Genomic DNA, 25,361 nt, shown 5'->3' with positions numbered 1-25,361 from the left:
GGCCCACTACAGCCACTATCACCATCAGCGGCTTCACAGGCCACTCACAACAGGAACACATCACAACCCCTGTACCCATCCAAATCGGAACCATTAACACAAAACACCCCGTAGTTTTAGTCGATCTGCCCCAAACAGCAGAGCACATTTTGGGGATCGACTTCATGGTGTCAGGAAGATGGCGAAATCCGCTAGAGCCCCCGCAACGCTCAACATAGGGGACTATATGAACAAAATTAGCGCAGTAGGCGAGTTTTGGTTCAACCCCACCACACTCAGCACGGACCGACAGGTTAGGGCAGTCCTGCAAAAAAACAGGGCAGCATTCGCGACCCACAAACACGACTGTGGACGGATGACTGGCTCCGTACAAATAACAGGACCGGACCCTAGACCCCAAGAGCAGTACGGATTCCCCCTAGAAGCAGAGGGAGAAATCCTAAAGGTCATAGAAAGTTTATTAGAGCAGGGCGTCCTAAGATCGGTAGCATCAACTAATAATGCCCCGATTTGGCCAGTAAGAAAGCCCGACGGATCATGGCGCTTGACCATTGATTATCGGGAACTCAATAAAGTCACCCCCGTAGCAGCCCCCACCGTTGCAACAAGTCCCAAGACCATGCTCAAACAGGGACTCCATGCCCGATATTTCACGGTTGTGGACGTCAGTAATGGATTCTGGTCCATTCCATTGGCAAAGACGTGCCAGTACAAATTTGCCTTCACTTTCAGAGCGCAGCAATACACGTGGACATGCCTTCCACAAGGCTTCCACAACTCCCCCTCCATTTTCCACCGACAGCTGGCAAATGGACTAGCAAAATGTTCTCGCCCCGAATGTCTGGTACAGTATGTAGACGATCTACTACTGCAGACAGACACAAAGGAAGAGCACATTGAGCTTCTGTCCGAACTCCTGGAATTACTACATTCCATTGGCTGTCAAGTAAACCCCCAAAAGGCCCAGATATTGGAAGAAAAAGTGGTATATTTGGGTACTATTATCACACACGGCAAACGCGAGATTGAGCACAAAAGAATTGACTCGATCGCTAAATTGCCGCTGCCCCAACACGTTTCAGCCCTCCGGTCGTTTCTTGGACTGGTTGGCTACTGCCGAAACCACATTGACGGCCCTCTCAGACCTCCTACAGGAGCCCCCTGGGAATGGCTTCCGCAGCATACGGATGCTGTGGAATCATTAAAACAGGCGCTCATAACCGCCCCCGCACTACAAGTTCCAGACCCGCTTTCCCCTTACGCCATAGAGGTAGCGACCACAGACCGCACCCTTTCAGCCGTGCTCCTGCAGGAACGGCATGACCAGCTAAGACCCGTGGCTTATGCCTCGTGAATTTTAGATGCTGTGGAGCAGGGATTCTCAGCCTGTGAGAGGCACCTGCTCGCAGTTTTCTGGGCAGTCCAGTACTTTTCATACATTACCGGACTGAACCCCATCACCATTTTGACCGAGCACACCCCCACCCAACTTTTACTCGACGGACAACTTAAAGACGGTACCGTCAGCCAAATCCGCGCAGCTAGGTGGACCCTTCTCTTACAGGGACAGGACATCACAGTCAAACGGACCAAGACACACACATACTTAGTGGACAATTTACAGTACCCCGGAACCCCCCATGAGTGTGAAATCATCTCGCCCCACCATAATACAGGCCCCTTTATAGCTAAAACACCCACCAGAAAACTAGCCACTCCATCTCCGAGCCCCCCTCACCCAGACACGTGTGACCCCATTAGGATCTATGTGGATGGATCTTCCACGGTCCTGGATGGGCAACGCATAACAGGTTGTGGAATTTATGTGGAGGACGCGCAGGGACGCGCCCTTGAGGAAATCGCATTAAAATTACCCGGGCACTTAGGTGCGCAGGCAGCAGAGCTTGAGGCCATCGCTTACATTATAGAGCACCCAGATTCCTTCTCCAGCCCAGCAGACATATATTCAGACAGTCTATACGTCTGCAACAGCCTCACCGAATTTCTGACCCTCTGGGAAACAAGAGGATTTGTTTCCGCGGATGGGAAACCCCTCCCCTCAGCCCCATTACTCCGCCATATTTTGCAAAAAGCCAAGGACAGGACTTTTGGCATTATAAAAGTCCGCAGCCACCATCGTTCCTCCCCCCCTGGAAATGTAAAAGCCGACGCACTGGCTAAGGCAGGATCCAGACATGGGTACTTTTGGAAGCCCCCCGAAAGCGCCCCAGTGAGTGCAGTTCAGGTCACGCAGACTAGGATCGAAGATCTAGTAGAGGCCCAGAAGCAGGATAGCGCTCTCACTGAGATCGTGAAAGGGAAGTTTCCAGCGTCATACGAGAGGTACAGAAACACGATAACCACACATGACGGTGTGGTGTTAAGACACCCTTTGTGTAGTTCCGAAGCAGGATAGGAACCAATTAATCTGTTTATTCCATGATGGTCATGGACACCAGGGAATCGATCTCACCGCAGCCCACCTCAAACAGCTTTGTTGGTGGCCAAATCTCAAAGAGGATGTATCCCATTACATTGAGAATTGCCTCATCTGCGCACAGAACAACCCAGATAGATATGCCAAAAAGGCACAACTCAGCCACACCCGACCCGTTAATGGCCCCTGGACTAACCTCCAGATCGATTTTATAGGTCCATTGCCCCCTTGCAGGAATGGCTATGAATATGTTCTGGTGATCATAGACACTTTTACAAGTGGGTGGAAGCATTTCCAGCCCGCACCAACACCGCGAAAACCACCGTCAAAATCCTAACCCACCACATCTTTACAAGATGGGGACTCCCCCGCAGTATTGAATCGGACCAAAGTTCTCACTTTACGGGACGGGTCATGCAGAACGTCCTCACGATATTTGGCATAACCCAAAAATTTCATATTGCGTACCACCCACAGTCGAGTGGTATAGTGGAGCGCATGAATCGGACCCTAAAAATCACCCTCAGAAAAATGGTCCAGCAGAACAACACCACTTGGGACTCAGTCCTCCCGTTTGCGCTGATGTTTTTGCATAGCACTGTTTCCACCTCCACAGGTTACACCCCACACACCCTCATGACCGGACGCCCCATGAAAGGGACAGAGTACTTGTTAGGTTTAGACCTGACCAGCCCTGAAGTTACGGCCCTCACCCACGAGAAAGCCGTTGAGCAATTAATTGCGAATGTAAAAACGGCTCAGTTAGCAGCCGCTGTTAAACTGGGCACCAAAAGAAAACAGAGCAAGGCCTGTTTTGATAAGGCAGTACATGCAACGGAGTATAATATAGGACAACAAGTGATGTTGTCTGTGTATAACCCCAGCACATTTCTGTCTCCGAAATACTCGGGTCCGTACTCCATTACGGATAAAATAAGCACATCGGTATATAAAATCAAATAGCCAAATGGTAAGACTGCGTGGTTTCACATAAACCAGTTAAAGGCTGATGGAGCACAGTCAAACCACGCCCAACACGTCATGCTTGACGAAGCAGACCACACCCCGCCCACAGCCAACGTAACCAGACCAACCCACGCCACGTCCAGCCCAGACACGGACTCGCCCCCGACTCCACCCCCAAAATCTACACTCCGCCCCGGAACGCCCACAGATTGCAGCAGCAGACAGCGACTGTGACTCCGACGACAGCCACAGCACGCCTCCCTACTATCCTCATACAACAGGACCCACACCCAGCGACTCCGACTCCAGTAATCCCTTCATGATCACTTTCCTAAACAAACCACACCACCGACCACCGAACCACACGGACGACCCCGACTTTGTCCCCACACAACTCGACGAAACCCATTGGCACCGCAACAACTCCTACAGAGTTGGCACCCGGGAGAAGGGGACGACCTCGAGTCGGACCCCCAATCCGCCAAACCCTTTGCGACCGTGTTCGCAACAGAGAGCGGAGGTGTCCACATGATGATTTAAAGGAGACACTTGGGGAAAAGTGTTGTCCTTCCTAATGGAACCTGCAGGATGTTTTATGTTATTTGTATGTTTTGTTTAAGTGTTGTTCGTCCGACAGGAGAATGTTTCTCACTGTCACACACCCATTCACCTGAAACCTTTTGGCTCTTTCCAACGGACACCCACACCACCGTTTGTTCAGCGGGTCCAACCCAACCCACAGACGCTTGTCCAGCGGTACCAACTTGTCCACAGATACCACAATGGTACCAACTTGTCCACAGATACCTGGTCAACAGACCAGACACTCATTCAATGGAACTAACTTGTCCACAGATATCTGGTCAACAGACCAGACGCTTGTTCAGCGGAACTAGCTTATCTGCAGATACATGGTCAGCAGACCACACGCTCGTTCAGAGGAACTAGCCTTTCAGCTGGTACTGGTTCGAGTACTAGACGCCCGTTCTGATTCGAGGGTAGAATCACAGCAGCAACCCCACCATGATGACTACATTTTTGCCCGTTCTTGTCGGTTGCTCAGGCAGTGGAGAAACGGCGTGAGACCCGCCCTGCCTGGAGACCCCCCCCCCCCCCCCCCCCCCCGCTGGTCAAAAACGCTCGGGTAGGGGACATACGGTATTGGTAGCCGTCCTACCCGGGGACTCCATCCAAATCTTACCCGTCGCGGCCCATACGCACCTCATTCGACCTTTTCCTTTCAAAACAGTTTTATTTATTTAGGCGACCTTTGGGTTGCTGCCAAATGCTATTTACATCCAGGAACATTTGGATGATAAACTTAGCACTGGTCCACCATTGGGAAGTGTGCCGTGTCTTAACATTTGTTTTGAAAAAAAAAATGGGGGAGTCACATATAGTGACCAATTATAAGGGTTTAATTCGCCCCAAAAAGGACAGACACACTAACATACCGGATATTATACCAAGGTAGTTACAGACACTATGCTTGCTTTACAGAACTCCAGAAGCTCCAGGACCGCAGAAAACAGAGAACACAAAGAAAGACAAAGAGGACAGCCATGAGGACTTCGTTCATCGTGCCCAACATTTTCTTTATGAACATTTGGTTGCGCGGGAACACGGACCCCATTACTCCAAACCCCCATCGTTAATGTTTCACTGCCTCGCAGTACCCAAAGCCCAGTCACCAGCGACACTGCATCTTCCTGGTGTGCCAGGTTCATAACCTGGTACTCCCTGTCTTATGTAATTGAAGCACTGTTAGCGTTGGCAATACTCTGCTGTGCAGTGCAGACTATGCGCCTCTGCAAATGGAGAAGGAGAGCATACCGCGCTCGAACCCCGGTATATTGGATCCGATCCCCTATATTTGGGTATGACCAGACCCCCGCGACCTATAAAACAATAATAATAAAACATGCACTTGCGTTTTTCTGTAAATAAAAAAAATGTACAAAACCCCATTAACAGAAAATGTATGATCCTGAGCTTGACTGCCAAGCCAGGAAAGAGTATATTGAATGTTATAATTGTTGTTGTATGTTTTAGAGAGATAGGATGATGCAATGCTTGATGAGTGTATTTAGGTAAAATTAGAGGTTCCAAGTTTTTATTTTGTAGATGCATGCCCCTGCCTGACATAGCGCCCTCAAGAATTGTTTAGGTAAATGTTTGTGCATAGCTAGGGTCAGAGTAGTGGCCATGTAGGAGGTGTCCCCCCGGTCAGGGAACGGATAGGACAAAATTTAGGTGATCCTTCACGCTTCGCGTTAGGATCACAAGTAGGGAATGTAGCCACCTAAAATGGCTGATTCCCGATTAATTTGGCCAAAACCCGATATAAAATGGCTAACCGAAAAGGCTGATGGGAAAAGCAGCCAACAGGGCACAAACGGACAGCTGCAGACAGAATAGCGTACTCGGCTCTGGGGAAGTCGGCCCAGATCGATACCTGCAACCATTAGCAGCACACCAACACAGACATCTGCAGTTTAATCGGCTATCCCCGGGAACAATTGCAACATATTAGTAATTGAATGCCGGGCCAGACCTCTCGGCGCCAGCAGTGGCCGAAACAAAGACAGGTGAACGACCACCCCCCGATCGAGGTATCACCCGATTATTGGAGCGTATCGAACCCAGTGATTGGGAACAAGTCCAATCACTTGGGACTCAGGGTCAAGGTCTGCCCCGAGAGGCGGGAAGCCCCTGGGCCCTATGAATTGAGGGGCCAAGTTCAGATCTCGCTCTCTCTCCCTTTTTCTCCTGCTCGCAACCTTCGCAAGAACCATCGATCAGAAACCGTAAGTTTGACTCCAGCGATCGCTACCCGATAGAGACTCCTAGCCATCGACCCGTATCAGCCTTTTGAATCCCGCAGGCCAGACCCAATTCGATAAGCCATTTGTTTCCCTGACCTGGTGGGCCATTCCAAAAAGTTAAGTATTGGCCAGTAGTGGTAGGTAGTGATATAGAAAGTAGGATTATTGTGTAAGTATTTATTGCTGTACATAATAAATGATTTCAATCTTACTAAGCGGTGTGCTGTCTTATTAATAACTCGAGCTTGAACCATGTGGCGGTATCAGAAAGATACCTGGCGACTCGTGAGCAAAGGTGACATAATCAGAGCTAATAAAACTAAGGCTAATAAGAGCAACAAAGGTTTGGGAAGGTTTGGGCCGAGATTTGTGGCATGGGTGCAGTTGCTGTATGTGGCGCCAAGAGCAAGGGTGAGGACGAATGATATGAGCTCACGAAGCTTTGACTTACACAGGGGTACGAGGCAGGGGTGCCCACTATCGCCGCTGTTGTTTGCTCTGGCCATAGAGCCATTGCCGATGGCTCTCAGGGGTCGGCAGAGTGGCATGGGATAATGAGGGGACAGAGGGAGCATCGGGTGTTGTTCTATGCCGATGATCTCCTGCTCTATGTTTCAGATCCATTGGAGAGTATGGGAAGGATTATGGGCCTGTGGGAGAGGTTTGGGGGGTTCTCGGGATACAAACTGAATGTAGGGTGTTGCTAACTTTTGGTTGGCTCTTAATTCGTAATTTGCTCTGTTTGTTTAACCTTTGCTCTAGAGTCGCCAGGTATCTTTGATACCGCCAAGAGGTTCAAGTTCAAGTACTGATCAATAGCTCATGACACCAATTAGTAAGATTCAAATCAAAACACATTTATTATATACAGTAAGTCACTACTTATGCATATAACTCTACTTTCTAGACTATTTCTATCACTAAAAGCCCTATACTTAGCTTGGGAATTGGCCCACCAGGTCAGGGGAACAAATCGCCTTTCATTCGATCTGAGTCTGCAGGATTCAAAAGCTGGTATGGACTGGTAGCTAGGAGCGCCTATCTCATAGCGAGCGTTGACTGGAGACTTACTTGGTTGGTGCGGCAGCTGAGCAGTTCACTCTCAGGGGTTGATTCGCGTTGTTGAGTGACCCTGCCAAGAAGGACGATTTGAACTTGGGGACTCTATTTTATAGTCCCCAGGTGCTTCATGCCCATTTGGGCGGACCCCGTACCTGGTTCCAAGTGATTGGACTACGTTCCTATCACTTGGATCGATTTCTCCAATACTGGAGTTGTTCCCTGATCGCTGGGCGGTCCCCGAGTGTCCGTTGGCCTTCCTTTGTCTTGGCTCCTGCTGGCGCCGAGGAGTCTGGCTTGGCCTTATTCACTTTACATGTTTCAATTGTTCCCGGGGATCGCTCATTAGTATGCAGATGGCTGTGAGTTTCAGTGCTGTCTGGGCTTTTGCAAGTTCTAATACACAGGATTTTTGCACTTGCTAATTTTTGCCTGTGTTGGCTGAATTTCCCTGTAGTTTTTGCGGATCTCCATTTTAAGTCGGGAAGTGGCCAACCCAGGTGGCTACACACCCTCCTTGTGATCCCTAACGCGAAGCGTGAAGGATCACATAACTGCGTTGTCTTCACTTCCTGACCCAGCGAGCACTTTTTCCATGGCTTCTACACTGGCCATAACTATGTATGAAAAATTTTAACTAACAATTCTAAGTGGCGCTATGTCACAACAGGGGCATGCATTACAACATAAAAAAAACGGTACCTCTAACTATCCTCAATAAACTATCCTCACTCAAACAATCAAAAATAATCTACAACACTTTAAATGTACAAATAGCAGCAACACAAGTTTGTCTGGCTTGGCAGTCAAGCACAGAGATTTATATTCTCTCAGTTGTCTTTATTCACAAAATGACGCAAACGAATGCCCTTTATTGTAGATCAAGGGGTTCGGGGGCCTGGTGAAAACTGAAAATAGGGGATCTCATCCTGTATACCGGGGTGCGAGAGCGGTAGGCTCTCCTTCGCCATTTTCTGAGTCCAAGTGTCTGCACGACACTGCAGAGTATCGCCAGTACTAAGAGTGATTCTAAAATGTATGATAGCGAATACCAGGTTAGAAACTTGTCACACCAGGTCGGGGTGTCGTTAACTATCTTGGGGTTAACTATTTCAGGGTGTAGTGTATGGTAGGGGTGGGAATCATTCACGGCCTGTGTGGTAGGGGTCAGGGGGGTAGCATCTGCGCACAACTGAAGGGATTCCACTAAGATTCAGGTGAACATGAAGGTTGTCTTCATCTTTCTGTCTCCTTCTTTTTCTTCCTCTGGAGTTCCTGAGGTTCCGGAGTTCTATGGACACAAGCATAATATCTGTTACTATCTTGTGTAATATCTTGAATGTTAGCATGTCTGTCTTTTAGTGCCAATTTCCCTTTATAATTTGACACCATGTGTGACTCCCTCATTTAAAAAAAAATTTAAACCGAAGATTTGGACTAGACATCTAAGGAAATAGTGCCGTACTGCGAGCCGTCTCGCATCGTGTGTCATTTACCATTCTAGTGTTTGAGGATGTAAATAGCAGAGGGAAGCAACCAAAGGTTGCCAAAACCAAACAAAAGAATTTTGAACATAATGAGCCAAAATGGGGTGCGTATGGGCGGGTAAGAATGTGGTCGTCGTGGGGGCTGCCTCTCATGATTACCTTCGAATCAGGAGAGTAGTTATGATTGTTGTCTCCCGACAGACTAGTTCCTCTGAACTATTCTCTGGGACAAACTTGTACCTTTAACAATTTTCTGTTGACAGACTAGTTCCCTTGAACTATTGTCTGGGACAAACTTGTATCTTTAACAGCCGGGAGGCGTTAAAGGAGTGGTGACGTGGGGTCATGAAAACTTTCGAGTTTACACACAACACTTAACGATAACATTAACGAACAAGCTGCAGGTTTCATCAGAAAGGACATCGTAAATCACATTTGGACTGGGGTGTAACTAGCATATGGAGGCAGTGTAGTGTGGCCGAAGAAGAGAGGAAGGAGGAGTGAAACAAAAATGAAGTGGCCTTGCTGAGGTGTCCCTTCCATGAGAAGTGGTGGGTAAGCGCTCACAGTTTGCATGGGGCAGCTGGGACCTTGTAGCTGCTGTGGGTGGTGTTCTCTTTCATATCTGGGGGCTAGTCTCGCTGGTGGGGGTCTCCTCCTGCAATCTCGGGCAAAGTGTCCTGACTGCCCACAGTTGTAACAGGACCCCTGGGGCATATAAGGTGGAGCAGGCTCTCTGGTGCATTGTTCCCTTGGGTATGGTTCCCTGGGTGGGTGGTCAGGGCTGTTGATGTCTTTGCTGGTTCGGGGGGCATTTGTGGGCTGATTCCGTTGCTGTTTCAGGGGGGCTTGACATTCTCGTGCGTAATGTCCTAATTGTCCGCAATTGTAACATTCTTGAGCTTTGGGCTGGGGTTGGCTGTTCCTGCCCTCATTTAACCATGCGGGGTTCTGGTGTCCTTTAACTGGGTTCATTTCTACCTGCTCTTCATCGGGTGCTATAAATGCGGTTTTGCCTGCAATTGATTGCTCCCAAGCGCGGGACAATCTTTTTAAAACCCACTTTTCATTGTGCGCTTCCTCTGAGGGGTCATAGTTGGTACAGGCTTTTTGTCCTGCCTCTGTGGCATGGGAGATAAGGGTGCGGGTCCATTTGGCCATACCTTCTTGGGACAAATGGGCGCGGTCTAAGTTTCCTAAAACGGCTGTAAAATAAATCCACAGGCGTCCAGCAAACGCTGTGGGGTGTTCTGTCTTTTTCTGCCTGCACTTATTCAGGCCTTCTACTGGGTCACCTCTGTTGTAACCGATCGCCGTGTGCATCTCTGCAAGGGTGCCTCCTCCTACATTCTGTGGGTCGGGAAGGGCTGCTACGACCGAAGGGTCTAAACTCAAAACTGTGAGCTTCACTTGCTTACGCTCATCCAGGCCGTACATGGTCCCCTGCTGCTTCACTCTAGCAAAGAAGTGGTGGGTTTCTGAGGTGGGGAGGAGCGGTGTGATCTCTTCGCACGCGTCCCGTAATTGGGTCACGGTTAAGGGGGTGGTGTAAAGGAATTACGCGTCTCCGTCCGATGTGACTGTGCGGTGGGTGGTCACTGGATTCATGGGTGCCTGATCTATCTGTCCTGTGGGGGGTTGGGGTGCTCTTCTCTTTTGGGGCTTTCCTTGCGCAGATGTTCCCTGAACATATCTATGCACGGTCTCATTTAATTCTTCCCAATCCGGGCCATCTTCTGTATCTAACTGGGATCCAAAGGTGCTGTGGAATCCATTCTGAACTGAAAGCACAGACTGCAGTTCTGCAATCTGCTTCCTGCACTTCGCATGATTTAGTGAGCTCTGTCTGTGCTCCGTGGTGGTAGCATGGAGTGCTCGTAATGCTGCTTTCAGGTCGCTACACTGCCTTTGCAATGCCTCTACCTGTTTCTCTGTTTCCTCTCTTACCAGGACTGCACGTTGCGTGTCCTGATAGGCCTTTTCGTACCGTGTCGGGAAGCTGCTTAGGTGCGTCAGACAAGACTGGTGTGCCCCCTTGGCATCATCCACCTCTCCGTCCTTTGCTGCTAACTTCCTTCTCAACTCTATGTTCTCTTTCTCAACCGCACTTACATCGACCTTGCTCATTCGATATACTCCTTCTATCTCTCTACGGAGCGTCCAAACGACCTCCTCTGTGCCTCGCAATTGTGCCAGACAGGACACGATTGCCATCGGCTTGCGAGCTTTTCCTAAGCTTTTCTTATGAATCTCTGACAGGTTCTCCCACCAAGTATGTCCTATACTCCCGGGTCCCGTTTCCTTATTCTCACAGAATTCACTCCAAAGGGGCCATCCATTCCCTTTGAGGTACTTCCTGATTTCCTCTTCCCAAACGGGTTCACTGTCCTTCTCTGCTGCTGGTCGCTGCGACCATGAATTCTTCAGGGTTCATGAGGTGTTGCATTGCCTGCATTGCCATCTTTCTTCTCTAAATACTCTCTTAAAATTTGGAACGAGGGGTACTAAGGCGGTGCTGTAATTACGGGTACGGCTTTCGCTATTTTCCGGAATACAAACTCCCGACAGTTTTTCGCAACAAAAATCTATCAGTTTACCTTATAGCCCTGTTAGTTACCCATGCATTAACGCACTTCCGAATTATGAGCATCGATCAGAACTGCATGAACACTTGTGGTTTTTCTGTTCCCAATTGGATTTCTAATTCAAATTTTGGGTTCTCCCGGAGTGGTTAAGCCACTTCTAAGTCGGGCCCCGTCAGGATGTCGCCAGTAATATGTTGCTAACTTTTGGTTAGCTCTTAATTCGTAATTTGCTCTGTTTGTTTAACCTTTGCTCTAGAGTCGCCAGGTATCTTTATGATACCGCCATGAGGTTCAAGTTCAAGTACTGATCAATAACTCAACACACCAATTAGTAAGATTCAAATCAAAACACATTTATTATATACAGTAAGTCACTACTTATGCATATAACTCTATTTTCTGGACTATTTCTATCACTAAAAGGCCTATACTTAGCTTCGGAATTGGCCCACCAGGTCAGGGGAACAAATCGCATTTTGTTCGATCTGAGTCTGCAGGATTCAAAAGCTGGTATGGACTGGTAGCTAGGAGCGCCTATCTCGTAGCGAGCGTTGACTGGAGACTTACTTGGTTGGTGCGGCAGCTGGGCAGTTCACTCTCAGGGGTTGATTCGCGTTGTTGAGTGAGCCTGCCAAGAAGGACGATTTGAACTTGGGGACTCTATTTTATAGTCCCCAGGGGCTTCCGCCCCTTTGGGCGGACCCCATACCTGGTTCCAAGTGACTGGACTATGTCCCGATCACTTGGATCGATTTCTCCAATACTGGAGTTGTTCCCTGATCGCTGGGCGGTCCAGAGTGTCGGTTGGCCTTCCTTTGTCTGGCGCCGAGGAGTCTGGCTTGGCCTTATTCACCTTACATGTTTCAATTGTTCCCAGGGATCGCTCATTAGTATGCAGATGGCTGTGAGTTTCAGTGCTGTCTGGGCTTTTACAAGTTCTAATACACAGGATTTTTGCACTTGCTAGTTTTTGCCGTGTTGGCTGAATTTCCCTGTAGTCTTTGCAGATCTCCATTTTAAGTCGGGAAATGGCCAACCCAGGTGGCTACAAGGGAAAAGCGAGGTATTCCCGGTGAATGAGCTGGCACAGCGGGCTAATTTAGGGGGGATGCCATTTACGGTAGTGAGGGATAGGTTTAGGTACTTGGGGATTCAGGTAGTGAGAGAATGGACGAGGCTCCATAAGTGGAACTTAACGAAGCTGGTGGAAGAGGCCAGGGAGGATCATCAGAGGTGGGATACACTGCACTTAATGTTGGCGGGGAGGGTCCAAGTGGTGAAAATGAATATTCTGCCGAGGTTCTTGTTTATCTTTCAGGCTCTCCCGATCTTTATACCAAAGGCCTTTTTTCGAAAAATGGACACAATCATCTCTGACTTTGTATGGGTGGGGAAGGGGCCAAGGGTGGGGAGGACACTGCTACAGAGGCAGAGGCAGCAGGGGGGGGGGTTGCCAAACTTGCTTCATTATTATTGGGTGGCGAATGTGGACAAGGTGCGGCTGTGGTGGGAAGGAGAAGGGGTAGAGTGGGTTAGGATGGAGGAGAAATCCATGGGGTGAAAAAGGAGAAAAATCTGTACAAACTATATAGTTGATTGTTGGGAAGAATGTTTCCCGGGGTGTTTATTTGCTGTAACCTACTTTGATACAAGTTTGAATAAAATGCGTTTAAAAAAAAAAGGAAAGGGTCCAGAGGAGGTTTACAAGAATGTTCCCTGGAATGAAGAGCTTGTCGTATGAGGAACGGTTGAGGACTCTGGGTCTGTACTCGTTGGAGTTTAGAAGGATGAGGGGGGATCTGATTGAAACTTACAGGATACTGATAGGTCTGGATAGAGTTGACATGGAGAAGATGTTCCCACTTGTAGGAAAAACTAGAACCAGAGGGCACAATCACAGACTAAAGGGACGATCGTTTAAAAGAGATGAGAGGAATTTCTCCAGCCTGAGGGTGGTGAATCTGTGGAACTCTTTGCCGCAGAAGGCTGTGGAGGCCAAATCACTGAGTGTCTTTAAGACAGAGATAGGGTCTTGATTAATAAGGGGATCAGGGGTTATGGGGAGAAGGCAGGAGAATAGGGATGAGAAAATATTGGCCATGATTGAATGGCAGAGCAGACTCGATGGGCAGAGTGGCCTAATTCTATTGCTATGTCTTATAGTCTTACGGTCTTAACAGAACTCAATTTATGTTACAACTGGGATGTGTGGAGTGCACAGTTTCTCTAGTCCTATTACTCCACAGGTCGCACCATAAGTGTAAATGTTTAATTCACTCACCAAAGTGGCCCATTGTTGGTTTACCTTCGCAAGTGCTGGACCCAGAATGAAAGAGACTTTAACCAGGACTCCTTCAATAAACCCAGAATAATTGACTGACTATGAAACAAAACTTTTTTTTGTAACTTGCAAAACTGGTTCACACATAAGGTAAACACATACTTTGTAATCCGTAAGTGTAATGATTTATTCCTTTTAAAATCCTAACAAATATACACACACACACACAAAACAAAGGACAAGACAAACAACGTCTCTGCAGAGTGGCATAAGGGAATACTTTATGAGAAAGGATAAAGTTCATTAGGGTGTTGACTCTGTCAATTTGGTTCCTGCGTGCAAAGATGGGCGTGCTAGGCATAGTAATTATCTGGAGTCCTTTCCAAAGGATTGTCACTTATTGCAGCTTCGCAGGGTTCTGATACAGACGAGTTGTCCTGAGATGAGAATTTTCTAGCTGAAGGTGAGCATTCACTCTAGACTGCAGGCAATACACAGATAGAGAGAGATAGAGAAAGAGAGCGAGCGAGCGAGAGAGAACAAGTGAGAGCACAAGAAAGCGAGAGTGAGAGCGCGCGAGAGAGAAGCAATCTCTCTTCACAGATTGTTTCCAAGACATACATGGAGTTAAAAAAAATTCAGTCAGAAATTCCCCAAGGCCAATATTTTTCAGCCAATCAGCAGGAGCCCACAGCATGGCAACTTTGATTAAAACTAGATTAACAGATTAACAAAATAATTCTCATCATCTCAGGCGTTTTGCTGGTCATTTAGCTGAAGTCCAGTGATTCATTAGAGAAAGGAGCTTGTTCACTGATCTAAGTGAACTTGTAAACTTTTTTTAAAAACTTAGGAGAGTGTTCAAATCATTCAATGTCCTTCCAATAAAAAAAAAGCATATAGATCTAGGAGATATGTGGCAGGGTTCTCTGTCTGAAAGACTATGGGCGCGATTCTCCGAAATGGAGTCTAAGTGTTCGCGCCGTCGTGAACGCCGTGGCATTTCACGACGGCGCGAAACGGGCGCGGGGACTACCGATTCTGGTCCCCATCGTTGCTGGAGCAGTTCACGTCACGCAGCGGCAACCCGCAAATGCGCGGGGGACTTCTTCAGCGACCGGCCCCGACGCAACATGGCGTGGGGCTTCAGGGGCCGGCCGCGCAACAAAGTAGGCCCGGGGTGGGGAGAGGCCGGCCCGCCGATCGGTGGGCCCCGATGCGCGGGCCAGACCCCATCAGAGGCCACCCAGGCCGCCCCCCGACCCTGCGCAGAGTTCCCGCCAGCAGCGACCAGGGGTGAACGGGACTCCGCATTTTCCGTGCGGCTGCTCGGCCCAGAGCATCGGCGGCCCTGCCGTGGACAAACGCACTGGCGCAAATGGCACCGATTCTCCGCACCTCGGAGAATCGCGTGCCGGCGTCGGGGCACGTGGCATGGTTGTGGCAATTCTCCGGCCCGGCACGGGGCTGGGCGAATCGCGCCCTATGTTTTCCTGCCGGACCTGAATCGCTTCTGTTTTGCGCTGGAGCACTCCTGGGAAGCGATTCAGTGTCTCCTGCCATGCAAATATATGCATGGCGGGGATCGCAAGGGATTCTGTCACAAATCCCACTATAGGACTGCAATTTTGACTGGGTGGCCATATAGCAAGTTCCTGCAGCTGTCCCCCACCCCGGCAATGCAAATCCTGCACCCCCCTGACCAGGAGGGCCATCCTCCCACCCCCCCACAAAGCCACCATGGGAATTGCTGGGTCACCTCCCCCTCCCACAGAACAGATGACAGGCGCATGAGAGTGACCCTCCCCCACCGACCCCTGACCAGAGACCCCCATCAGACCCACCCACCAGAGACCATTCATAACAGTGAACCCCCATTGCAGGGAACCCTCATCCCCATAGCAGGGAACCCCTCCATAGCAGGGAGCTCCCCCATATTAGGGAGCTCCCGATATCAGAGAATCCCCCCCTCACTCAAAAGCAGAGAACCTCTCGCCCCTTCCATCCCCGCCCCTTCAATCACCCCTGCCTGTAAGCTAAAGAGAAGTCCAGGTTGAAAACAATGAAAAATATCACTGCTTGCTCACTCACCTGTGCCTGGCCCCAGCATCGCCAATCTATCCATGTAACTGAATTCTTCCATCCCCGGAATTGTTCTCATAAACATTCTGCAAGTGTGGTACCCAGAATTGGACCTAATACTCAAGTCAAAGCCAGACTAGTGTTTTATAAAGGTTAATTATAACGTGCATATTTTTGTGCTTTATGTCTGTATTTATAAAGCCTAGGACCCCATATAACAAAAGATGGGAAACTCTGGCAAGGTGGGATGCCGGCAAGGTGGGATGGTCTCTGGCAAGGTGGGATGGTCTCCCTCTGTCACTGGCAGGCTGGGTTCAGGCGATTAAAATGAACATGTTGCTGCGGTTTCTGTTTATTTTCCAATGCCTGCCGACTTTCCTGCCAAAGGCATTTTTTAGAGAGACTGAAGGGATGATTACCTCGTTCATATGGGGAGAGAAGGCGGCCAGAATTAGAAAGGTGCTACTACAGAGGGGAAGGCAGGCAGGGGGTTTGGGACTTCCGAACTTGATGTATTATTACTGGGCGGCGACTGTGGAGAAGGTATGGAGCTGGGTGAGAGGGGTTGACTCTCAGTGGGTCAGAATGGAGGAGTGTTTGTGTAAGGGTCACCAGGATTGAAGGCACTAGCAACAGCGCCGCTCCCGACACCCCGAGGAAATACTCAGGGAGTCCGGTAGTAATAGCTTCGTTGAGAATTTGGAGGCAGTTTCGCCAGCACTTCGGGTTGGGGGAAGGATCAAGGGAAATGCCGATTCGGGGGAACCATAGATTTGAGCCAGGGAAGTGGGATGGAAATTTTTGGAGATGGAAGGAGACAGGAATTAGGACACTAAAAGATTTGTTTCTTGGGGGTCGGTTTGCAGGATTGAAGGAGCTGTCAAACCTGCTGCGATAGCCCAGTATTTTCTGTTTTTGTTTTTCCTATCAATGTTCCCCTGTCCCGCATTAATGCCATCTCCCTTCCTTTGCAGGTCAATCAGCAGACCAGCCCAGATCACTCCTGGCCCCTGGACACCACGGACCTGAGCAGCTCTGAGGCAGACATCTCAGAAACCTGCATTGAAGAGGTGTCACCCTCCACCAGCGCAGATACTCGCACCTTGGTGGTATTAAGTAGTGGACAGGCTCATGGGTCACTCACTGGTGAGCACCTCACACCTGATGAGCAACAGCAAGTGGAGTCAGGGAGTCCCAGGTTGAGGGCATGAGCTTCATGGTGCAGGGCTTCAAATGCATGGTGCAGGCACTAGCGGAAATTCGTGTGTCAGCACCAGGCGGGGCTTCTGGATCTCATTCCAGCTGCAACTCTCCCCAAGGAAAGCCCAGAGGCCCCAGGGCACTGAAGGGAAGTGGATCGGGAGGAATGCAGGCCGGGGCCTTCCACTGTGGAGACCCTGGGGCTGTGCAGCCCATCTGTCACACCCTCCCCGTGAGCGACACACCTCCTGTCCCGCACACCGAGGAGGGCAGCACTTGTGCTGCGTGTCCCCCCCTCGACCCGGGGCTGGAATTGAACCCAGGTCCTCGGTGCTGTGAGGCAGCAGTGCTAACCGCTGTGCCGCCTAGAATTCTCTAGTTATAAGGATGCCATCGGCTGGAAACGTGAGAGTCTGTCCACCTTGTAAAGAGGTGGTAGAACACACCAGACCCCCTGACCTTGGAGGAGCAGTAGCAGCGGCGATGTGTTACTCTACCTCTATGGGCCCCTAGATCGCCCCTTCAGTGGCAGGTCACATTCAATTCTCTGTGTCAGGAGTCAAATATTTTGAAGAGGTTAAGATGAGCATCACTCTGTCCTCACTGCAAGTCATCGTGAATCTCCTGCAGCTTCCGGTCAGTCGCTTTAGCGCTCTATCCATGAATGGAGTGACCATGTTGATACCTCCTGTAGGCCCCACAGTAGTGAGAAGAAGTGGTACCCCATGTTGGGAGAGGTCTTCACACCCTAGTCCTGGTTATCAGCAAACCAAGGGTCAATGTGGGCATCCCTAGACCCGAGACCCTGAGCCATTGTCAAAGGTCCTTTCTCCTCCACAGATTGCCTGTTGCCACCCTCCTTGGCATCCTACTCATCCGAGGAGATGTGGTGCTCCTCCATTTTCTCCTGGTCCAGCTGCTCTCCCCACTGCAGTGCCAGGTTGTGCAGAGCGCTGCAGACCACCATGATGCAGGACACCCTCGAGGGGCTCTATTGGACGGCTCCCCTTGACCAGTTCATTCATTGGAACTGCATCTTGAGCAGTTCAATCACCTGCTCATTTAGTGCACGCGTTGACGCATGAGCCTTGTTGTAGTGAGTCTCAGTGTATGTTTGTGGCCTTCACACTGGCGTCGTCAGCCACCTCCGGAGGGATACCCTTTGTCCCTGAGGAGCCATCTCTCCAACTGCTGCTCTCCCTCAAAAATGGATGGGAACTGCAAGCGCCCCAAGATGTAACTATCACGGACGCTTCCGGGGAAAAGGGCACACACCTGCATGATGTGCATTGCATGGCCACAGAGGAGCTGGACATTGAGGGAGTGGTATCCCTTGCGGTTCAAAAATGGCATCCCATGCTTTCATGGGGAACCCAGAGCCATGTGAGTGCAGTCGATGATAGCCTGCACCTGGGGCATGCCTGCTACGTGGGTGAATCCCACGGTTCTGGTGTCCTGGCTCACCCGGCCACGTTCCAAGTTGATATACATGTGGACCCTCGCAAATGATGCATCGGTACCAAACGGTATCACAGTGGTTAGCACTGGGCTTCACAGCTCCAGGGTTCCAGATTCGATTCCCAGCTTGGGTCACTGCCTGTGCGGAGTCTGCATGGTCTCCCCATGTCTGCGTAGGTTTCCTCCGGGTGCTCCGGTTTACTCCCACAGTCTAAAGATGTGCAGGTTAGGTGGACTGGCCTTGCTAAATTGCCCTTCGTGTCCAAAACAAAAGGTTAGGAGGGGTTACTAGGTTACAGGGATAGGGTGGAAGTGTGGGCTTAAGTGGGGGGCTCTTTTCAGTGGTCAGTGCAGATTCGATGGGTCAAATGGCTGTAAATTCTAAGCTGCTCTTTTGCACTTGTGCCCTGCTAACTGGGAAATGCCACACAGGCCACCAGTGCAGCCCTGAAATGAGCATCAGGCATAGAGATTCAGAGTGGCAGTGACTTTCAGAGCCATAGGCAATGGTTGATCTCCCAGCCCATGTGGTACCAACTCTTGCATCACCTGGCACAGGTGGTCAACTGTCACCCAGGATAGATACAGTCATCTCCAACACGGGACCGTTGACATCTGGAGGTAAGAAGTTCTACTTCGGAACACCCTGGACTATACTGTCTCCTCCGAGGCTCCACCATCTATTGCCCTGCTCCAAGAATATCAATGGGCCCTGCCTCCCCCTGGTCCTGGTCGCGGTAACATCATGTTGATGTCACTGCTGCTGCTGGATGATCACATTCAAAAGAATTGCCAGCTCAACTGGTTCCATGATTCTTCAGAATCAAAAACTGAAAGGTAGAGAACATCAAAGTGTGTAATGCCTGACCCTCAGCCCTCTCAGGGTCCAGGACATCCACCATGCACATTCCCATGTGAGTGTCTTTCGACTGAGCCTCATTCCCTCCCCTGTCACACAATAGCCACTTCCCCATAGTTGCCCCTCTAAACTCCATCTGAATAAAGCGCTTTGGCCCTTGAGAGTCTCAGCGATCCGTGTGTCTCCCCCACGGGCGAGGAGTGAGGGCAGTTGAGTGTATTCGATGGACCTACGTTCTAACTTCACAGGGGAACAAGACACTGCCCCCCATTCATCCCTTGGACAGGGTGATTGTTGAGTGAATTCACCATAATACCTTGCATTGGGGCAACATCGGTTTCGCTTCTCTGTTATCTAGATGTGAGAAGGAGCCTTGGAGTTCAATGCTTGTGGGGTAGACTTACACTATTTTGATCAATGTAAATAACCAAGTAAACTAAATCAATTGGGACTAGCTTCGTGGTAAAGAATGGGCGGTATGAATAAGTTAAGGGCCAACCTCTATGACTCTATAAATAAACTGAGGGTCAAATTAAAGGACAGTCCCTTAAAGGGAAACTGCCTTACATAAAAAGTGAATCAGACTAAGGGTTAAAAATTGGGCACCAGTCAGTGATACACTCAAGCATTGCAATGCTGACTAAATTAGCATAATTGACGAGTCAAGAAAGGGTCAGGAACTGATTAGTGCCCTTGTGGAAGGCGAGGCACACCTGATGTGTGTAAAGTCTGAAATTAACAGCATGTCAACTTCATCCTTAGAGGTCACCCTCATTCCCCCAGTGTGGATTAAAGGAGCCTTCCAATTTAGAACAGCCAGTCAAACAAAGAACGAAGAAATGTACAGCACAGGAACAGGCCCTTCGGCCCTCCAAGCCCGTGCTGACCATGCTGCCCGACTAAACTACAATCTTCTACACTTCCTGGGTCCGTATCCCTCTATTCCCATCCTATTCATGTATTTGTCAAGATGCCCCTTAAATGTCACTATCGTCCCTGCTTCCACCACCTCCTCCGGTAGCGTGTTCCAGGCACCCACTACCCTCTGCGTAAAAAACTTGCCTCGTACATCTACTCTAAACCTTGCCCCTCTCACCTTAAACCTATGCCCCCTAGTAATTGACCCCTCTACCCTGGGGAAAAGCCTCTGACTATCCACTCTGTCTATGCCCCTCATAATTTTGTATACCTCTATCAGGTCTCCCCTCAACCTCCTTCGTTCCAGTGAGAACAAACCGAGTTTATTCAACCGCTCCTCATAGCTAATGCCCCCCATACCAGGCAACATTCTGGTAAATCTCTTCTGCACCCTCTCTAAAGCCTCCACATCCTTCTGGTAGTGTGGCGACCAGAATTGAACACTATACTCCAAGTGTGGCCTAACTAAGGTTCTATACAGCTGCAACATGACTTGCCAATTCTTATACTCAATGCCCCGGCCAATGAAGGCAAGCATGCCGTATGCCTTCTTGACTACCTTCTCCACCTGTGTTGCCCCTTTCAATGACCTGTGGACCTGTACTCCTAGATCTCTTTGACTTTTAATACTCTTGAGGGTTCTACCATTCACTGTATATTCCCTACCTGCATTAGACCTTCCAAAATGCATTACCTCACATTTGTCCGGATTAAACTCCATCTGCCATCTCTCCGCCCAAGTCTCCAAACAATCTAAATCCTGCTGTATCCTCCGATAGTCCTCATCGCTATCCGCAATTCCACCAACCTTTGTGTCGTCTGCAAACTTACTAATCAGACCAGTTACATTTTCCTCCAAATCATTTATATATACTACAAAGAGCAAAGGTCCCAGCACTGATCCCTGTGGAACACCACTGGTCACAGCCCTCCAATTAGAAAAGCATCCTTCCATTGCTACTCTCTGCCTTCTATGGCCTAGCCAGTTCTGTATCCACCTTGCCAGCTCACCCCTGATCCCGTGTGACTTCACCTTTTGTACTAGTCTACCATGCGGGACCTTGTCAAAGGCCTTACTGAAGTCCATATAGACAACATCCACTGCCCTACCTGCATCAATCATCTTAGTGACCTCCTCGAAAAACTCTATCAAGTTAGTGAGACATGACCTTCCCTTCACAAAACCGTGCTGCCTCTCACTAATACGTCCATTTGCTTCCAAATGGGAGTAGATCCTGTCTCGAAGAATTCTCTCCAGTAATTTCCCTACCACTGAAGTAAGGCTCACCGGCCTGTAGTTCCCGGGATTATCCTTGCTACCCTTCTTAAACAGAGGAACAACATTGGCTATTCTCCAGTCCTCCGGGACATCCCCTGAAGACAGCGAGGATCCAAAGATTTCTGTCAAGGCCTCAGCAATTTCCTCTCCAGCCTCCTTTAGTATTCTGGGGTAGATCCCATCAGGCCCTGGGGACTTATCTACCTTAATATTTTTTAAGACACCCAACACCTCGTCTTTTTGGATCTCAATGTGACCCAGGCTATCTACCCTTCTCCAGACTCAACATCTACCAATTTCTTCTCTTTGGTGAATACTGATGCAAAGTATTCATTTAGTACCTCGCCCATTTCCTCTGGCTCCACACATAGATTCCCTTGCCTATCCTTCAGTGGGCCAACCCTTTCCCTGGCTACCCTCTTGCTTCTTATGTCCGTGTAAAAAGCCTTGGGATTTTCCTTAACCCTATTTGCCAATGACTTTTCGTGACCCCCTTCTAGCCCTCCTGACTCCTTGCTTAAGTTCCTTCCTACTTTCCTTATATTCCACGCAGGCTTCGTCTGTTCCCAGCCTTTTAGCCCTGACAAATGCCTCCTTTTTCTTTTTGACGAGGCCTACAATATCTCTCGTCATCCAAGGTTCCCGAAAATTGACGTATTTATTCTTCTTCCTCACAGGAACATGCCGGTCCTGAATTCCTTTCAACTGCCACTTGAAAGCCTCCCACATGTCAGATGTTGATTTGCCCTCAAACATCCGCCCCCAATCTATGTTCTTCAGTTCCCGCCTAATATTGTTATAATTAGCCTTCCCCCAATTTAGCACCTTCATCCTAGGACCACTCTTATCCTTTACACTAATCCCTGACAGCCTGGCCTCCATAACCAGTGCCCTTGAACTGGTCTACTGTGGTGGGACACTCCTACGGCACTGGCAAGAGGCCTGGAAAATGGGAAAAAGCAATCTCGCTGGCGAGTTGGGAAACGCAATTCTTGCCGTATTGTCTGCCCATGTTCTCATTGATACTATTGCGGGCTGAAAATCCGCCTTTAAAGTTTGGCATAACATTAAAAATGAATTTTTAAAAACTGAGGTATGAAAAGAAACAATTTGCTGAGTAAAGAAACAATGCCAGAGTAATGATGTGATAATTTTTAAAAATGAGTAATAAGTAATGATGACTATTAGCGTGAGATAGGGTAAGAATGTGTGTGTGTTCGGCTCATTCCCAGTCCCAGGGTGCAGGTTAATTCACTCTCACCCACTTTGTGAGGGGGGTGGGGAAGAGTGTGTGGGGATAAGGGTGAATGAGAACCCCGAGATGGAGTGAGCCAGACTTAGGCATAACCTCATGCATTGCTCTCACATATCCCCCTCACACACAAACCGCGGGCACTCTTCCCCTCAACCACACTCTCCTTCACATGCTCTCCTCTTCACGTACAGTCCCAACGTGTGTTCTCCATCCACGCATTCTCCCGCTACACGTGCTCTCCACCACATAGGCACTCGCCCCTCATGTGCTTACCCTTTCACCCGCTCTCCCTCTCACAGGTTAGCCCACCCACGCGTCTTCCACCCACACACACTCTCCCATGTTCACGCTCTCCACCCACATGCGCTCCCCCCTCACATGCTCCCCACTTCACGTGCTGTCCGCTCTCACACTGCTCCCTCCCCGCATCCCCTCCTCCACGCCCCCCCTTTCAAGCGTCCCCCGACCCTCTGCCCCCCTCCCCTGTGTCCCCCCCTCCCCTGCGCCCCCCCCTGCGCCCCCCCTCCCCTGCGCCCCCCCTCCCCGCGGCCCCCCCTCCCCTGCGCCCCCCCTCCCCTGCACCCCCCCTGCGCCCCCCCCTCCCCTGCGCCCCCCCTCCCCTGCACCCCCCCTCCCCTGCACCCCCCCTCCCCTGCGCCCCCCCCCCCTTCCCCTGCGCACCCCAGGCACTTTCCACTCAGGCGCTCTTCATTCACACATGCTCTCCCCTGTTCTCCCCTCTCTCACTCTCACACACCCTCCCCACTCACATTCTCTTCACACAACTTCCTCTCTCTCACTCTCACATTCTCCCCGCTCTCACAACACACACCCCTCAATCCCCTTCTCCTTCCCTCCCACCCTCCCTTTACACTCTCCCTCCCCTTCAGGTCTCACTCCATTGGGTTCTGCTCCGACTCCCCAAGATCTTGCTTTTTCTCCCCCAGTCCCCACTTACGCTCCCCAGGACCCTGCTCTCTCCCTGTCCTTAATCCTGCTCTCCATGCCCTTGAAAGTACCTTAAAAACTTACCTGAGCACTGTTTGCTGCTCAGCCAATCATAGACTTGTTGCTCCCTGCATTTGATGCTGATGTGCTCACCAGTGAGCTTATCAGCAACAAATGCCGGGAGGAGCCTGCCCATGATTAGATGAACAGCTTTATAGCATTTGTCAAATATGAGACAGTTGAATGGGCCAATTCCAGGGCGCACGGGGCCACAACCCAGCCTATGAGTTGGACAAATCTATTTGAGAGCATTCAGGCAACTCCTCACCCACCAGCACAGATTCAGCACATTTCACCAACTGGAATTTTGAGACGAGAATATTTTTGGAATAAAGCAATTCGTGAACATTTAGGTTCACTTTAATATATAATCTCTTTAATTTGTTGTCTCCTCCCAAAATCCACAGTTTTCTATAGCTCTATGCAGAACTATTTGGATTGGTGGTCGTTAACTCCGCAGTCCAAGTCCTCGATCCTGGCCTGTAAGTCACATTACTGGTTAGAATCATAGAATCATAGAATTCACAGGGCAGAAGGAGGCCATTCGGCCCATCGAGTCTGCACCAGCTCTTGGAAAGAGCACCCTACCTAAGCGCAGGCCTCCACCCTATCCCCATAACCCAGTAACCACACCAAACCTTTTTTGGACATGAAGAGCAATTTAGCATGGCCAATCCACCTAACCTGCACATCTTTGGACTGTGGGAGGAAACCGGAGCACCCGGAGGAAACCCACGCAGACACAGGGAGAATGTGCAGACTCCGCACAGACAGTGACCCAAGCCAGGAATCGAACCTGGGACCCTGGAGCTGTGAAGTAACTGTGCTAACCACTGTACTACCATGCAGCCCATAATGGATTAGCATCCATCGCCAAAACCACCCAGACGTAGGAGGCATTCTACAGGGAGTACTGGTGACAGAGTAGGCTTGAATTGCAGGACCCTACTACCCTTGTAGGTGCTGAGGCCTACTAAAGCAAGGTGTTTAATCTAGAGGCAGAGTCCCCCATGCCAACAACACAAACAACACCCCCTGAAACACAGTCAGTAATATTTTCAGCTTGCCTGAAAGGGTGAAGAGGAGTGAAGAACTAGGCTTTTGTAGCAGGGACCTAAAGGAGGAGAGGGATGTGGGAAGCTTTATGTTTCTTCACTGAATTAAAGTGTTGATTCCTGAAAACTGTCTCACTAACAGTGATATCATAGAAACCTGTGAATTTCAGTATCAATATTAAACAACTTCGCATAATTGGACAGAACAAATAAACAAATGAATTTGTTGGAAGCTATACAAAATCTCTGCAGATTGTTGTTTAAGACAAAACAAGAAGAATACATTACAATTCCTTACTTCTAGCTGTTTCCTGTGGTATTGAGTCCCCAAAGCCATGTGGGAGATTGAATTCTGGCGCTGAAAAAGGCTGCAACCCTTTAGGAAGACAATTGGTCGCCCTCAATGTATTGGGCCTGGTTAACAATGGCATAATTGCAGACAGCCCTGTTTCCACAGTAAGATTTGAAGGCATTGCCTATTGATCAAAATAAATTATTACAATCAATATCGGCAAATATTGACATCTATAGCTGAAGTGCTATTAAATAACCAAATGAAATGAATCACTTTAACTTCAAATGTTTTGAGCCAGATGGGAAAGGTGGC

General features: G+C 49.4%; 1 protein-coding gene across 6 annotated transcripts in view; it reads right to left on the bottom strand.

The window, feature by feature from the left end:
• lrrc9 (leucine rich repeat containing 9) overlaps positions 1–25,361 on the bottom strand; it is a 389,985-nt gene that overhangs the window by 82,694 nt on the left and 281,930 nt on the right. For all 6 annotated transcript variants that reach the window (XR_011938366.1, XM_072491694.1, XM_072491713.1 and 3 more), the window contains exon 31: positions 25,053–25,230. Coding sequence is in view for 5 of the 6 variants with exons in the window: in XM_072491694.1 (XP_072347795.1) it covers positions 25,053–25,230 (178 nt within the window). In the remaining variant the exon portion in view is untranslated. The remainder of the gene's footprint in view (positions 1–25,052; positions 25,231–25,361) is intronic.

This window comes from Scyliorhinus torazame, chromosome 2, assembly GCF_047496885.1.
Source record: "Scyliorhinus torazame isolate Kashiwa2021f chromosome 2, sScyTor2.1, whole genome shotgun sequence".
NCBI lineage: Eukaryota > Metazoa > Chordata > Chondrichthyes > Carcharhiniformes > Scyliorhinidae > Scyliorhinus > Scyliorhinus torazame.
This window is presented reverse-complemented; position numbering and strand designations above follow the sequence as displayed.